This window comes from Oncorhynchus mykiss, chromosome 15 (genome assembly GCF_057628025.1).
Source record: "Oncorhynchus mykiss isolate SJ-2025 chromosome 15, ASM5762802v1, whole genome shotgun sequence".
In the NCBI taxonomy this organism is placed as follows: domain Eukaryota; kingdom Metazoa; phylum Chordata; class Actinopteri; order Salmoniformes; family Salmonidae; genus Oncorhynchus; species Oncorhynchus mykiss.
In genome coordinates this window covers 4,152,501-4,167,500 of record NC_143036.1, presented here as the reverse complement: position 1 = coordinate 4,167,500, position 15,000 = coordinate 4,152,501, and the positions used below count along the sequence as shown (strand labels likewise).

The 15,000-nt window shown below is 47.6% G+C and overlaps 1 protein-coding gene across 1 annotated transcript in view; it reads left to right on the top strand.

The window, feature by feature from the left end:
• Nucleotides 1–9,077, top strand: part of LOC110489523 (divergent protein kinase domain 2A) — a 101,080-nt gene extending 92,003 nt beyond the window's left edge. Inside the window, exon 4 of the mRNA XM_090199060.1 lies at nucleotides 4,188–9,077. Within this exon, the coding sequence (XP_090055186.1) occupies nucleotides 4,188–4,537 (350 nt within the window). The 3' untranslated portion in view covers nucleotides 4,538–9,077. The remainder of the gene's footprint in view (nucleotides 1–4,187) is intronic.
• Nucleotides 9,078–15,000: the final 5,923 nt, after the last annotated feature.

The following is a 15,000-nucleotide window of genomic DNA, read 5'->3' as shown; positions in this document are numbered from 1 at the left end:
TATAGACCACCCCCTGTATAGACTGTATAGACCACCCCCCGTATAGACTATATAGACCACCCCTGTATAGACTGTATAGACCACCCCCTGTATAGACTGTATAGACCACCCCCTGTATAGACTGTATAGACCACCCCTGTATAGACTGTATAGACCACCCCCTGTACAGACTGTATAGACCACCCCCTGTATAGACTGTATAGACTGTATAGACCACTGCCTGTATAGACTGTATAGACCACCCCCTGTATAGACTGTATAGACCACCCCCTGTATAGACCACCCCGTGTATAGACTGTATAGACCACCCCCTGTATAGACCACCCTGTGTATAGACTGTACAGACCACCCCCTGTATAGACTGTATAGACTGTATAGACCACTGCCTGTATAGACTGTATAGACTACCCCCTGTATAGACCACCCCGTGTATAGACTGTATAGACCACCCCCTGTATAGACCACCCTGTGTATAGACTGTATAGACCACCCTGTGTTTAGACTGTATAGACCACCCCTGTATGACTGTATAGACCACCCCCTTTATAGACTGTATAGACCACCCCCTGTATAGACTGTATAGACCACCCCCTGTATAGACTGTATAGACCAACCCCTGTATAGACTGTATAGACCAACCCCTGTATAGACTGTATAGACCACCCCCTGTATAGACTGTATAGACCAACCCCTGTATAGACGGTATAGACCACCCCCTGTATAGACTGTATAGACCACCCCCTGAATAAACTGTATAGACCAACCCCTGTATAGACTGTATAGACCACCCCCTGTATAGACTACACCCAGTATAGACCACCCCCTGTATAGACTGTATAGACCACCCCCTGTATAGACCACCCCCTGTATAGACCACCCCGTGTATAGACTTTATAGACCACCCTGTGTATAGACTGTATAGACCACCCCCTGTATAGACTGTATAGACCACCCCGTGTATGAGATTCCCTCTCTGCTCTGACAGACGTGAGCCTCCGACTCTCGTCCCTCCAGCGTTTGACATCATAATTTATATCCTGACAGAATCATAGCTACGGCCAGGGTGCTGGAGGTCCTGTAATCACCCCTGATAACCTGAAATAACTTTAACAAAATGATAGAATTACATCTGTGTTCAGAAAGAAATTAAATCATTGAAAATACTAAACCATGAGTAGACCTGTAGTTTAGCCACAATAGACTAGGTGTGGATTGTGTGTAGCCCAATCACAAGGCATGCCTACAATCAGGAAGCGTGTGTAGCCCAATCAGGAAGCATGCCTACAATCAGGAAGCGTGTGTAGCCCAATCAGGAAGCATGCCTACAATCAGGAAGCGTGCGTAGCCCAATCGCAAGGCATGCCTACAATCAGGAAGCGTGTGTAGCCCAATCAGGAAGCATGCCTACAATCAGGAAGCATGCCTACAATCAGGAAGCGTGCCTACAATCAGGAAGCGTGCCTACAATCAGGAAGCGTGCCTACAATCAGGAAGCGTGCCTACAATCAGGAAGTGTGCCTACAATCAGGAAGCGTGCCTACAATCAGGAAGCGTGCCTACAATCAGGAAGTGTGCCTACAATCAGGAAGCGTGCCTACAATCAGGAAGCGTGCCTACAATCAGGAAGCGTGCCTACAACCAGGAAGCGTGCCTACAATCAGGAAGCGTGCCTACAATCAGGAAGCGTGCCTACAATCAGGAAGCGTGCCTACAATCAGGAAGCTTGCCTACAATCAGGAAGCGTGCCTACAATCAGGAAGTGTGCCTACAATCAGGAAGTGTGCCTACAATCAGGAAGTATGCCTACAATCAGGAAGTATGCCAAATCTGTCAGTGAAACAGCACGCAGACAAAACAGGCTTTTTAGCAGGATTTCAAATGCAGGATGGGAAGCAAATGTGTTTTTCCTGAAAAGAGAATACAAATCTTTCTGGAGGCTTCCCGACCTAGTAGATCCACATCCAAATTGTGTTTTTTTCTGAAAAGAGAATACGAATCTTTCTGGAGGCTTCCCGACCTAGTAGATCCACATCCAAATTGTGTTTTTTCTGAAAAGAGAATACGAATCTTTCTGGAGGCTTCCCGACCTAGTAGATCCACATCCAAATTGTGTTTTTTCTGAAAAGAGAATACGAATCTTTCTGGAGGCTTCCCGACCTAGTAGATCCACATCCAAATTGTGTTTTTTCTGAAAAGAGAATACGAATCTTTCTGGAGGCTTCCCGACCTAGTAGATCCACATCCAAATTGTGTTTTTTCTGAAAAGAGAATACGAATCTTTCTGGAGGCTTCCCGACCTAGTAGATCCACATCCAAATTGTGTTTTTTCTGAAAAGAGAATACGAATCTTTCTGGAGGCTTCCCGACCTAGTAGATCCACATCCAAATCGGCCTACTGAGTGAACGTTATTGATTTACAAAGTAGAACGCGAGAGAGAGATGAGCTTTTGGCATGGACCGTCGTCGGGGAGCGAGGCGAACTGCATTTCATTGGGTGACTCAGTGAAACTGGGAATCTTATTTATTTATTTTTTAGGACTATAATTTTCTCCTTCTATTGTACAACGTGTCTCCTCGCACACCTGGGCCTTGGCGGATTCAGGACAAGGGCGTCTTTATTGATCTCGGTGTGACAGTGTCAAAGTAGTCTGGCATTTTGATCAGTTTTGCAGTGTTAAAAAGAGATTCTGCGAAAAATCTTCAGTCATCTAAAATGATGTTGATTTGCATTAAATGTGTTTTATGAAAGGCGCCATTTTTACCACTACAACAAAGTGCCTCTATTCCACTGCAGCAAATTAATTATTATTTATTTTTAATTATGCGCTCAGGTACCTCACCCTCGCTCTCGGCTGACTTTGTGTTTCCGACATCTCCCATTTCATTAATGAAACACTGTGTAAGGTCTTTTAGATGTTTAAAATGAAGACGACACAGCAGCCATTTTACAGTGAAATGCAATCAGTTCCTGTCACTAGTGTTTGTTCAGTCTGAATCAATTCCAGTTCAGCTTTTTGGAAAAAGGATCTGAAATAGTTTTTAACACAACAATGACGAGGGATATGAAATGGACTCACTCTGACAATGGCTGTTCCCTCACAGTATCTCACTCTGACAATGGCTGTTCCCTCACAGTATCTCACTCTGACAATGGCTGTTCCCTCACAGTATCTCACTCTGACAATGGCTGTTACCTCACAGTATCTCACTCTGACAATGGCTGTTCCCTCACAGTATCTAACTCTAACAATGGCTGTTCCCTCACAGTATCTCACTCTGACAATGGCTGTTCCCTCACAGTATCTCACTCTAACAATGGCTGTTCCCTCACAGAATCTCACTCTAACAATGGCTGTTCCCTCACAGTATATCACTCTGACAATGGCTGTTCCCTCACAGTATCTCACTCTGACAATGGCTGTTCCCTCACAGTATCTCACTCTGACAATGGCTGTTCCCTCACAGTATCTCACTCTGACAATGGCTGTTCCCTCACAGTATCTCACTCTGACAATGGCTGTTCCCTCACAGTATCTCACTCTGACAATGGCTGTTCCCTCACAGTATCTCACTCTAACAATGGCTGTTCCCTCACAGTATCTCACTCTAACAATGGCTGTTCCCTCACAGTATCTCACTCTAACAATGGCTGTTCCCTCACAGTATCTCACTCTGACAATGGCTGTTCCCTCACAGTATCTCACTCTAACAATGGCTGTTCCCTCACAGTATCTCACTCTGACAATGGCTGTTCCCTCACAGTATCTCACTCTGACAATGGCTGTTCCCTCACAGTATCTCACTCTAACAATGGCTGTTCCCTCACAGTATTCCTAGTTATATCTCTCAGTAGTATACCTGTCTAACCTCTGCCTCTCTCTCTGTCCCTCTCTCTGTCTCTCTCTGTCCCTCTCTCTGTCTCTCTCTGTCCCTCTCTCTGTCCCTCTCTCTGTCTCTCTCTCTCTCTCTGTCTCTCTCTCTGTCTCTCTCTCTCTGTCTCTCTCTCTGTCTCTCTCTCTGTCTCTCTCTCTGTCTCTCTCTCTCTGTCCCTCTCTCTGTCCCTCTCTCTGTCTCTCGCTCTGCCTCTCTCTCTCTCTCTCTCTCTCTCTCTCTCTCTCTCTCTCTCTCTCTCTCTCTCTCTCTCTCTGTCTCTCTCTCTCTCTCTCTCTCTCTCTCTCTCTCTCCAGATAAACCAGAGAACTATGACGTGTGGTACGAGAGTCGCTTCGAGGACTGTGACAAGGAAGCCTGCCTGTCCTTCTCCAAGGAGTCTCTGTGTAACCGCGTCACCGTGGACCACAACTACTACGCTGTGTGTCAGAACCTGCTGTCGCGTTACGCCACGTGGCGAGGGACCACCGGCGGCCTGCTCCACGACCCCCCCACCCACGTAGCCAAAGACGGCCAGCTGGAAGCGCTGTTGGACGAGTGTACCAACCCTAAAAAACGCTACGGACGCTTCACGGCCGCCAAGGAGCTGAGGGACTACCTCACCCAACTAGTTTCCTCCTCCTCCTCCTCAGCCACGGCGAGGTGATAAACAGAGCCTACTACCCTGACCATGTCCCCAGGAACTTAACCCTTGACCTTCCTCGTCTCACTTCAAGTGCAGGAGATCTCCTCACTGGTCACACAGCAGTGGTTTGGTCTCCTTCCTGGTGGAAACCCAAACTGATCGTTAGGAGATGTTTAAAGGGAACTAGGAAGTCCTTCACTGCTGGTTTATATTATTCCTTCTGACTTTGTTTGGTAGCTGGTGAGAATGAGGTGCTTGGAGCTAGTGGACCAGGAGAAGGGGATCGACAGGCCCAGAGCAGGACCCCAGAGCAGGACTGTTCTCCTGGGGGAGAGCGCCTGGCTACTCTAATGGAGCATGTGGTGTCTGACTCAATGACTCCTCTCTCCTCTGTCTGTCCACCAGGACCCCTCTGTCTGTCCACCAGGACCCCTCTGTCTGTCCACCAGGACCCCTCTGTCTGTCCACCAAGACCCCTCTGTCTGTCCACCAGGACCCCTCTGTCTGTCCACCAGGACCCCTCTGTCTGTCCACCAGGACCCCTCTGTCTGTCCACCAGGACCCCTCTGTCTGTCCACCAAGACCCCTCTGTCTGTCCACCAGGACCCCTCTGTCTGTCCACCAGGACCCCTCTGTCTGTCCACCAGGACCCCTCTGTCTGTCCACCAGGACCCCTCTGTCTGTCCACCAAGACCCCTCTGTCTGTCCACCAGGACTCCTCTGTCTGTCCACCAGGACCCCTCTGTCTGTCCACCAGGACCCCTCTGTCTGTCCACCAGGACCCCTCTGTCCACCAGGACTCTTGTGTTTGCTAACATTGAATCTTAACAATATGTGTTTTCTACCAGAACCTGTTGTTCTTATGGTTCGGGGTTGAATGAATCTCAGAACAGGACCGTGTGTCAGAAGGCTGGTCTGAGGGGAAGGTACCTCTCCTATAGTCCCACAGTTCAGCAGGTAAAGAGAGGGAGGTGCTGTTAGTGTTCATGACCCTGTAGGAACCTCCCTGTCTGTTCTGACCCTGTAGGAACCTCCCTGTCTGTTCTGACCCTGTAGGGACCTCCCTGTCTGTTCTGACCCTGTAGGAACCTCCCTGTCTGTTCTGACCCTGTAGGAACCTCCCTGTCTGTTCTGACCCTGTAGGAACCTCCTGTAGGGACCTCCCTGTCTGTTCTGACCCTGTAGGAACCTCTTGTAGGAACCTCCCTGTCTGTTCTTACCCTGTAGGAACCTCCTGTAGGGACCTCCCTGTCTGTTCTGACCCTGTAGGGACCTCCCTGTCTGTTCTGACCCTGTAGGAACCTCCCTGTCTGTTCTGACCCTGTAGGAACCTCCCTGTCTGTTCTGACCCTGTAGGAACCTCCCTGTCTGTGTCTGGAAACACAAGCTGAAATAGAACTCAGCCCAGGGTCAGGATGAACCAAGCTGAAATAGAACTCAGCCCAGGGTCAGGATGAACCAAGCTGAAATATAACTCAGCCCAGGGTCAGGATGAACCAAGCTGAAATAGAACTCAGCCCAGGGGAAGGTTTAACCAAGCTGAAATAGAACTCAGCCCAGGGGAAGGTTTAACCAAGCTGAAATAGAACTCAGCCCAGGGGAAGGTTTAACCAAGCTGAAATAGAACTCAGCCCAGGGGAAGGTTTAACCAAGCTGAAATAGAACTCAGCCCAGGGGAAGGTTTAACCAAGCTGAAATAGAACTCAGCCCAGGGGAAGGTTTAACCAAGCTGAAATAGAACTCAGCCCAGGGTCAGGATGAACTAAGCTGAAATAGAACTCAGCCCAGGGGAAGGTTTAACCAAGCTGAAATAGAACTCAGCCCAGGGGAAGGTTTAACCAAGCTGAAATAGAACTCAGCCCAGGGTCAGGACGAACCAAGCTGAAATAGAACTCAGCCCAGGGGAAGGTTTAACCAAGCTGAAATAGAACTCAGCCCAGGGGAAGGTTTAACCAAGCTGAAATAGAACTCAGCCCAGGGGAAGGTTTAACCAAGCTGAAATAGAACTCAGCCCAGGGGAAGGTTTAACCAAGCTGAAATAGAACTCAGCCCAGGGTCAGGATGAACCAAGCTGAAATAGAACTCAGCCCAGGGGAAGGTTTAACCAAGCTGAAATAGAACTCAGCCCAGGGGAAGGTTTAACCAAGCTGAAATAGAACTCAGCCCAGGGGAAGGTTTAACCAAGCTGAAATAGAACTCAGCCCAGGGGAAGGTTTAACCAAGCTGAAATAGAACTCAGCCCTGGGTCAGGATGAACCAAGCTGAAATAGAACTCAGCCCAGGGTCAGGATGAACCAAGCTGAAATAGAACTCAGCCCAGGGTCAGGATGAACCAAGCTGAAATAGAACTCAGCCCAGGGAAAGGTTTAACCAAGCTGAAATAGAACTCAGCCCAGGGGAAGGTTTAACCAAGCTGAAATAGAACTCAGCTCAGGGGAAGGTTTAACCAAGCTGAAATAGAACTCAGCCCAGGGGAAGGTTTAACCAAGCTGAAATAGAACTCAGCCCAGGGTCAGGATGAACCAAGCTGAAATAGAACTCAGCCCAGGGTCAGGTTTAACCAAGCTGAAATAGAACTCAGCCCAGGGGAAGTTTTAACCAAGCTGCTGAAATAGAACTCAGCTCAGGGGAAGGTTTAACCAAGCTGAAATAGAACTCAGCCCAGGGGAAGGTTTAACCAAGCTGAAATAGAACTCAGCCCAGGGTCAGGATGAATCAAGCTGAAATAGAACTCAGCCCAGGGGAAGGATGAACCAAGCTGAAATAGAACTCAGCCCAGGGTCAGGATGAACCAAGCTGAAATAGAACTCAGCCCAGGGGAAGGTTTAACCAAGGGGAAGGTTTAACCAAGCTGAAATAGAACTCAGCCCAGGGGAAGGTTTAACCAAGCTGAAATAGAACTCAGCCCAGAGGAAAGTGTAACCAAGCTGAAATAGAACTCAATAGAACTCAGCCCAGAGGAAGGTTTAACCAAGCTGAAATAGAACTCAGCCCAGGGGAAGGTTTAACCAAGCTGAAATAGAACTCAGCCCAGGGTCAGGATGAACCAAGCTGAAATAGAACTCAGCCCAGGGGAAGGTTTAACCAAGCTGAAATAGAACTCAGCCCAGGGGAAGGTTTAACCAAGCTGAAATAGAACTCAGCCCAGGGGAAGGTTTAACCAAGCTGAAATAGAACTCAGCCCAGGGGAAGGGTGAACCAAGCTTAAATAGAACTCAGCCCAGGGGAAGGGTGAACCAAGCTTAAATAAGGGCCCCTGTTTGAATAGTTAAAAATGAAATGCATCCTTAATTCCTTCCTTGGTGTAAACTCTGATCTGACATCGGTTAAGGTGAAAGACATTTAGTGGAATCACTTGGAAGTCCCAACACTTCCAAATAGACTCCTCTCCTTGTTTCATTTCCTTCACTACCAGTCAACATGCTCTGTCCCAACACTTCCAAATAGACTCCTCTCCTTGTGTCCTTACCTTCACTACCAGTCAACATGCTCTGTCCCAACACTTCCAAATAGACTCCTCTCCTTGTTTCCTTTCCTTCACTACCAGTCACTATCACTGTTGTTGCATAATATATAAGAGGTTAAAGAACTGGAAAGAGGAACATCCTGTCTTTCACCTATCAGGATCTTTCAGATGAGTGGTGTTGTGTGGGTAAAGGAACAAGGACAGGAAGTGATTTGGAAGAATTGAGTCATATTTCCATTGCGGTACCTACAGAGTCTGGAATTAGCGTTAATTGATTTGAATGGCTTTTTAGTGTCTAGTTTGTCTAATGTTTTCTCCAATCTCCTCTACAGTTCCACTGTCTGTCTGTTCTGTTTGAAAAGGGAAATGCTGATTCTGTCTTAACTCTTCTGTGTGTGTGTGGGGTTTGTTTTGTTGTTGTACTTCCTCAACAGTCCCGATTTTGACTCCTCACATGTTGTAATCTCTTTTGAGTTTTGTGTTCGATATTAAACGTTGCCTCTTCGCTCCTCAGCGAACACTCTGAGCCATCGAGTTTTAAAATGGTCTATATTTCTAATCTCCAGCCAATGTTATGGGGATTCAAAGCAGATCCAGAAGTTGGTTGTCCTTCTACAGGTCTGGGGGCAGGTTCATGACCCCTGTCTGTCTGGTAAAGCAATAACGACTAGTTTGGCTGAAAAAATGGATAGGATTATTATAGTTATAGTTATTATTATAGTTATGATTTAGAATCTCCTTGTGGATGTCTGAAATGGCACCCTATTCCCTATATATAGTGCACGACTTTTGACCCCATGGTAGTGCACTAAATAAGGAATAGGGTGCGATTTCGGACTCAAACGCCTGGTTTTGTTGTCATCGGGAATGTTTCCTGTTTCCTGTTTCCCCCCCGGGGGGCCTGGAGGATTCTAATTGGTTCGTTCAGTAGTTGGAGGAGGGGTTTGTATGTAAATAACTGTCTGCTTTTGTACTGTGATGTTTCATTTGAGTATTTTATATCAGCGGTGTCTGATTTCACTGTGCCTTTCATTCAAAGGTTGTATTTACAACTTTTTAGTGGGTTTAAATATTAAAATATATATATATATATCTCTATACTTACCTGATGTTGTTGTTTCTGTCAGTCCATTTCCTCCTCATGTTGTCACTGCAGGTGTTTTATGTTTTTGACTGCAGCCCTTTATAACGTATGTATGACTGTCGCTCGCTCTGGGGCCTGACTGTCGCTCGCTCTGGGGCCTGACTGTCGCTCGCTCTGGGGCCTGACTGTCGCTCGCTCTGGGGCCTGACTGTCGCTCGCTCTGGGGCCTGACTGTCGCTCGCTCTGGGGCCTGACTGTCGCTCGCTCTGGGGCCTGACTGTCGCTCGCTCTGGGGCCTGACTGTCACTCGCTCTGGGGCCTGACTGTCGCTCGCTCTGGGGCCTGACTGTCGCTCGCTCTGGGGCCTGACTGTCGCTCGCTCTGGGGCCTGACTGTCGCTCGCTCTGGGGCCTGACTGTCGCTCGCTCTGGGGCCTGACTGTCGCTCGCTCTGGGGCCTGACTGTCGCTCGCTCTGGGGCCTGACTGTCGCTCGCTCTGGGGCCTGACTGTAGCTCGCTCTGGGGCCTGACTGTCGCTCGCTCTGGGGCCTGACTGTCGCTCGCTCTGGGGCCTGACTGTCGCTCGCTCTGGGGCCTGACTGTCGCTCGCTCTGGGGCCTGACTGTCGCTCGCTCTGGGGCCTGACTGTCGCTCGCTCTGGGGCCTGACTGTCGCTCGCTCTGGGGCCTGACTGTCGCTCGCTCTGGGGCCTGACTGTCGCTCGCTCTGGGGCCTGACTGTCGCTCGCTCTGGGGCCTGACTGTCGCTCGCTCTGGGGTCTGACTGTCGCTCGCTCTGGGGCCTGACTGTCGCTCGCTCTGGGGCCTGACTGTCGCTCGCTCTGGGGCCTGACTGTCGCTCGCTCTGGGGCCTGACTGTCGCTCGCTCTGGGGCCTGACTGTCGCTCGCTCTGGGGCCTGACTGTCGCTCGCTCTGGGGCCTGACTGTCGCTCGCTCTGGGGCCTGACTGTCGCTCGCTCTGGGGCCTGACTGTCGCTCGCTCTGTATTTCCCTTTGTGAACCCAGCTGAGGTCAACAGACACACAGTAGTTAAATTGGTCCCGCCAGGCATGAGAGTCCAGATGGAGCCCTGGTACCTTGAGTTATGCAAATATTGAGTTGTCCAATAAACACTGTCTACAAGTAAATAATCAGTCAGCAACACGAATAATAAACAGCAAAATCCCACAACCTCCCCCCCCAGTAGTAGAGTGGTTGACCTATTCAGTTGGTCAGCTTGTTGCGTTCAGATGAGGAAGTGGCACACAGAGAGAAACACACATGCCTCAGTCATTGTACATCATTCTGAATGCAATCGTTTTGGAAACACACACACACACACAAACACACACAAGCTGTTTTAATGGCCTGCACTTTGACGAGGAGCATCACACCTTTTTTTCAAATGCCTGTTGCCCTCGCCAATGAATGCAGAGAGATGGGAGTTAAATCAAACACGTGTCAGGTATCAGTAACTACAGGTAACAGTAACTACAGGTAACAGTAACTACAGGTGTACAGTAACTACAGGTGTACAGTAACTACAGGTAACAGTAACTACAGGTGAAAGTAACTACAGGTAACAGTAACTACAGGTAACAGTAACTACAGGTGTACAGTAACTACAGGTATCAGTAACTACAGGTAACAGTAACTACAGGTGTACAGTAACTACAGGTAACAGTAACTACAGGTAACAGTAACTACAGGTAGCAGTAACTACAGGTAACAGTAACTACAGGTAACAGTAACTACATGTAACAGTAACTACAGGTGTACAGTAACTACAGGTAACAGTAACTACAGGTAACAGTAACTACAGGTAACAGTAACTACAGGTGTACAGTAACTACAGGTAACATTAACTACAGGTAACAGTAACTACAGGTGTACAGTAACTACAAGTAACAGTAACTACAGGTAACAGTAACAACAGGTAACAGTAACTACAGGTAACAGTAACTACAGGTAACAGTAACTACAGGTGTACAGTAACTACAGGTAACAGTAACTACAGGTGTACAGTAACTACAGGTAACAGTAACTACAGGTGTACAGTAACTACAGGTAACAGTAACTACAGGTAACAGTAACTACAGGTGTACAGTAACTACAGGTAACAGTAACTACAGGTAACAGTAACTACAGGTGTACAGTAACTACAGGTGTACAGTAACTACAGGTGTACAGTAACTACAGGTGTACAGTAACTACAGGTAACAGTAACTACAGGTAACAGTAACTACAGGTGTACAGTAACTACAGGTAACAGTAACTACAGGTAACAGTAACTACAGGTGTACAGTAACTACAGGTAACAGTAACTACAGGTAACAGTAACTACAGGTGTACAGTAACTACAGGTAACAGTAACTACAGGTAACAGTAACTACAGGTGTACAGTAACTACAGGTAACAGTAACTACAGGTGTACAGTAACTACAGGTAACAGTAACTACAGGTAACAGTAACTACAGGTAACAGTAACTACAGGTGTACAGTAACTACAGGTGTACAGTAACTACAGGTAACAGTAACTACAGGTAACAGTAACTACATTACAGTACATGTTTGGCTGAGTGCCAGTGGAACAGAAGCTTCTCTTCTCTTCTTCTCTCTGTTAGTCTCCGGTGTTTCTTTGACACACAGCATCACATTGTGGTGGGGTGTGTTATTTCCGCTGCCAACGGGTGCGGGTGTCTTTTCAGCAGGGCTGGTGTCTGACCGAATCAGTTGGATGGGCAATTGATTTCCATCGCACGTTTTTATTATGTTTGCTATATTAGAGACAATGGGCGGCAGGTGAGTTTCAACTTTGGGGAAGCTTACAATTTCTACCGATCTACGTGGCAGTTAGGATGTATATTTTTTTATATATATATATATATGTATATGAGCATTTTCGTGGAACATTTTCATTTCAATAGTGAAGTTTTCAATAATCGTCACATGGTTAATCAATAAAAATCTGAATTATAATGATAAAATGTCAAAAGTAATGCGGGATCCATTGTCTCCTAAAGAAATGAGCCCGTGGAGCTCCAGAGAGATACAGCAGTCGCAGTCGCCCGTGGGGCTCCAGAGAGATACAGCAGTCGCCCGTGGAGCTCCAGAGAGATACAGCAGTCGCAGTCGCCCGTGGGGCTCCAGAGAGATACAGCAGTCGCCCGTGGAGCTCCAGAGAGATACAGCAGTCGCAGTCGCCCGTGGAGCTCCAGAGAGATACAGCAGTCGCCCGTGGAGCTCCAGAGAGATACAGCAGTCGCAGGAGCCCGTGGAGCTCCAGAGAGATACAGCAGTCGCCCGTGGAGCTCCAGAGAGATACAGCAGTCGCAGTCGCCCGTGGAGCTCCAGAGAGATACAGCAGTCGCCCGTGGAGCTCCAGAGAGATACAGCAGTCGCAAGAGCCCGTGGAGCTCCAGAGAGATACAGCAGTCGCCCGTGGAGCTCCAGAGAGATACAGCAGGAGCCCGTGGAGCTCCAGAGAGATACAGCAGGAGCCCATGGAGCTCCAGAGAGATACAGCAGTCGCCCGTGGAGCTCCAGAGAGATACAGCAGTCGCAGGAGCCCGTGGAGCTCCAGAGAGATACAGCAGTCGCAAGAGCCCGTGGAGCTCCAGAGAGATACAGCAGTCGCCCGTGGAGCTCCAGAGAGATACAGCAGTCACCCTTATCAACTAGTGATTCTCACACTGAGGTTTAGTGATTCTCACACTGAGGTTTAGTGATTATCACACTGAGGTTTAGTGATTCTCACACTGAGGTTTAGTGATTCTCACACTGAGGTTTAGTGATTCTCACACTGAGGTTTAGTGATTATCACACTGAGGTTTAGTGATTCTCACACTGAGGTTTAGTGATTCTCACACTGAGGTTTAGTGATTCTCACACTGAGGTTTAGTGATTATCACACTGAGGTTTAGTGATTATCACACTGAGGTTTAGTGATTATCACACTGAGGTTTAGTGATTATCACACTGAGGTTTAGTGATTATCACACTGAGGTTTAGTGATTCTCACACTGAGGTTTAGTGATTCTCACACTGAGGTTTAGTGATTCTCACACTGAGGTTTAGTGATTATCACACTGAGGTTTAGTGTTTCTCACACTGAGGTTTAGTGATTATCACACTGAGGTTTAGTGATTATCACACTGAGGTTTAGTGATTATCACACTGAGGTTTAGTGATTCTCACACTGAGGTTTAGTGATTATCACACTGAGGTTTAGTGATTATCACACTGAGGTTTAGTGATTATCACACTGAGGTTTAGTGATTCTCACACTGAGGTTTAGTGATTATCACACTGAGGTTTAGTGATTCTCACACTGAGGTTTAGTGATTATCACACTGGGGTTTAGTGGTTATCACACTGGGGTTGAGTGGTTATCACACTGGGGTTGAGTGATTATCACACTGGGGTTGAGTGATTATCACACTGGGGTTGAGTGATTATCGAGGACACGAGCGTGTTGGGAAGATTTTTCAAATGTTGTGAGGGACTATAAACATTCGCAATATGAGTAAAAAATAATAATAATACAATTTTTTTTAAAGACTTCGTTGACTTAGTGTGTGAGGTGAAGAAAAAGTTACTGAGAAGCTCAGTTTATTAGTGGTGAAATCAGCCGTCCCCGAAGTTCAACAGGCCAGGTAACAGCGGGCCAGGTAACAGCGGACCAGGTAACAGCGGGCCAGGTGCAGCAGGCCAGGTAACAGCAGGCCAGGTAACAGCAGGCCAGGTAACAGCAGGCCAGGTAACAGCGGCCCAGGTAACAGCGGGCCAGGTAACAGCGGGCCAGGTACCAGCGGGCCAGGTAACAGCGGGCCAGGTAACAGTGGGCCAGGTACCAGCGGGCCAGGTGCAGCAGGCCAGGTAACAGCAGGCCAGGTAACAGCAGGCCAGGTAACAGCAGGCCAGGTAACAGCAGGCAAGGTAACAGCGGCCCAGGTAACAGCAGGCCAGGTAGCAGCAGGCCAGGTAACAGCAGGCCAAGTGCAGCAGGCTATGCTCCCTCCACTTTACCAGGACAGAGAAAGCAGACAAGTTGCTGCTCACATGGCGCACTCCCAACAAAAGACAATTAAAACATATTTTTTGTTGACAAAACTCCAAAATGATGGTTATGAAATTAACCAAAACCTGTTTCTAACAAGTGTAACAGGTTATGAACACACTGAGCATGAGAACTATACATTACTACTATTAATAAATGCATTAACATACATGTATGTAACCAACTGTCTGCGATTAACGGATACATTTACTAGACCTACTGATAACCTGTGTATTGGGGAATTCACGCAATGAAACCACGAAAGCGCAAGAATTGACGGGAGATAGCTGAGCGCATTTTGGAGAGAGACGCGCCATATCTTCACCACACATCCCTCCCCTTCTTCTTGTCTCAACATTTAAAAATATACTCGAGTCACATTATCTAAACGCATATTTGTGATGCTTTTCACCTAGCCACAGCTAGGCTTACGTGCTCGTGATTTGAGACACTCCAGCGCTTCTTTTTTGGGGGGGACGAAGAAGAAGCTAATTTATTCAATGAGGAAGCTTCCGGTGGCTGAAACCAGAGATCTGTATATAATGACGAGATGCTCAAGTCTCGGCCCTAGCAATTGTAGTCGTTGTCCCAAAGACGAAGGAAGGCAACAAGTTTAATAAGTCTGCGTATCAATCCCATAGAAACAGATTGGGTTTATTCTTGACAGATTTTGGAAAGAGGGAGCCCCTCTCGCTTGCTTCTTTCTTCCTCTGTGCTGAAACTCTCTCTGAAGAAGGCATCTATCTGATTGAGCAAAACAGCATCACTCTGTATATTACTGTATGTAGTTCATGTATCTGATGCTGTCTGGACAAAAACAGTATGCAAATCAAATATCTATATCCAGTACACATACTGAGACACGGGGGTTCTGT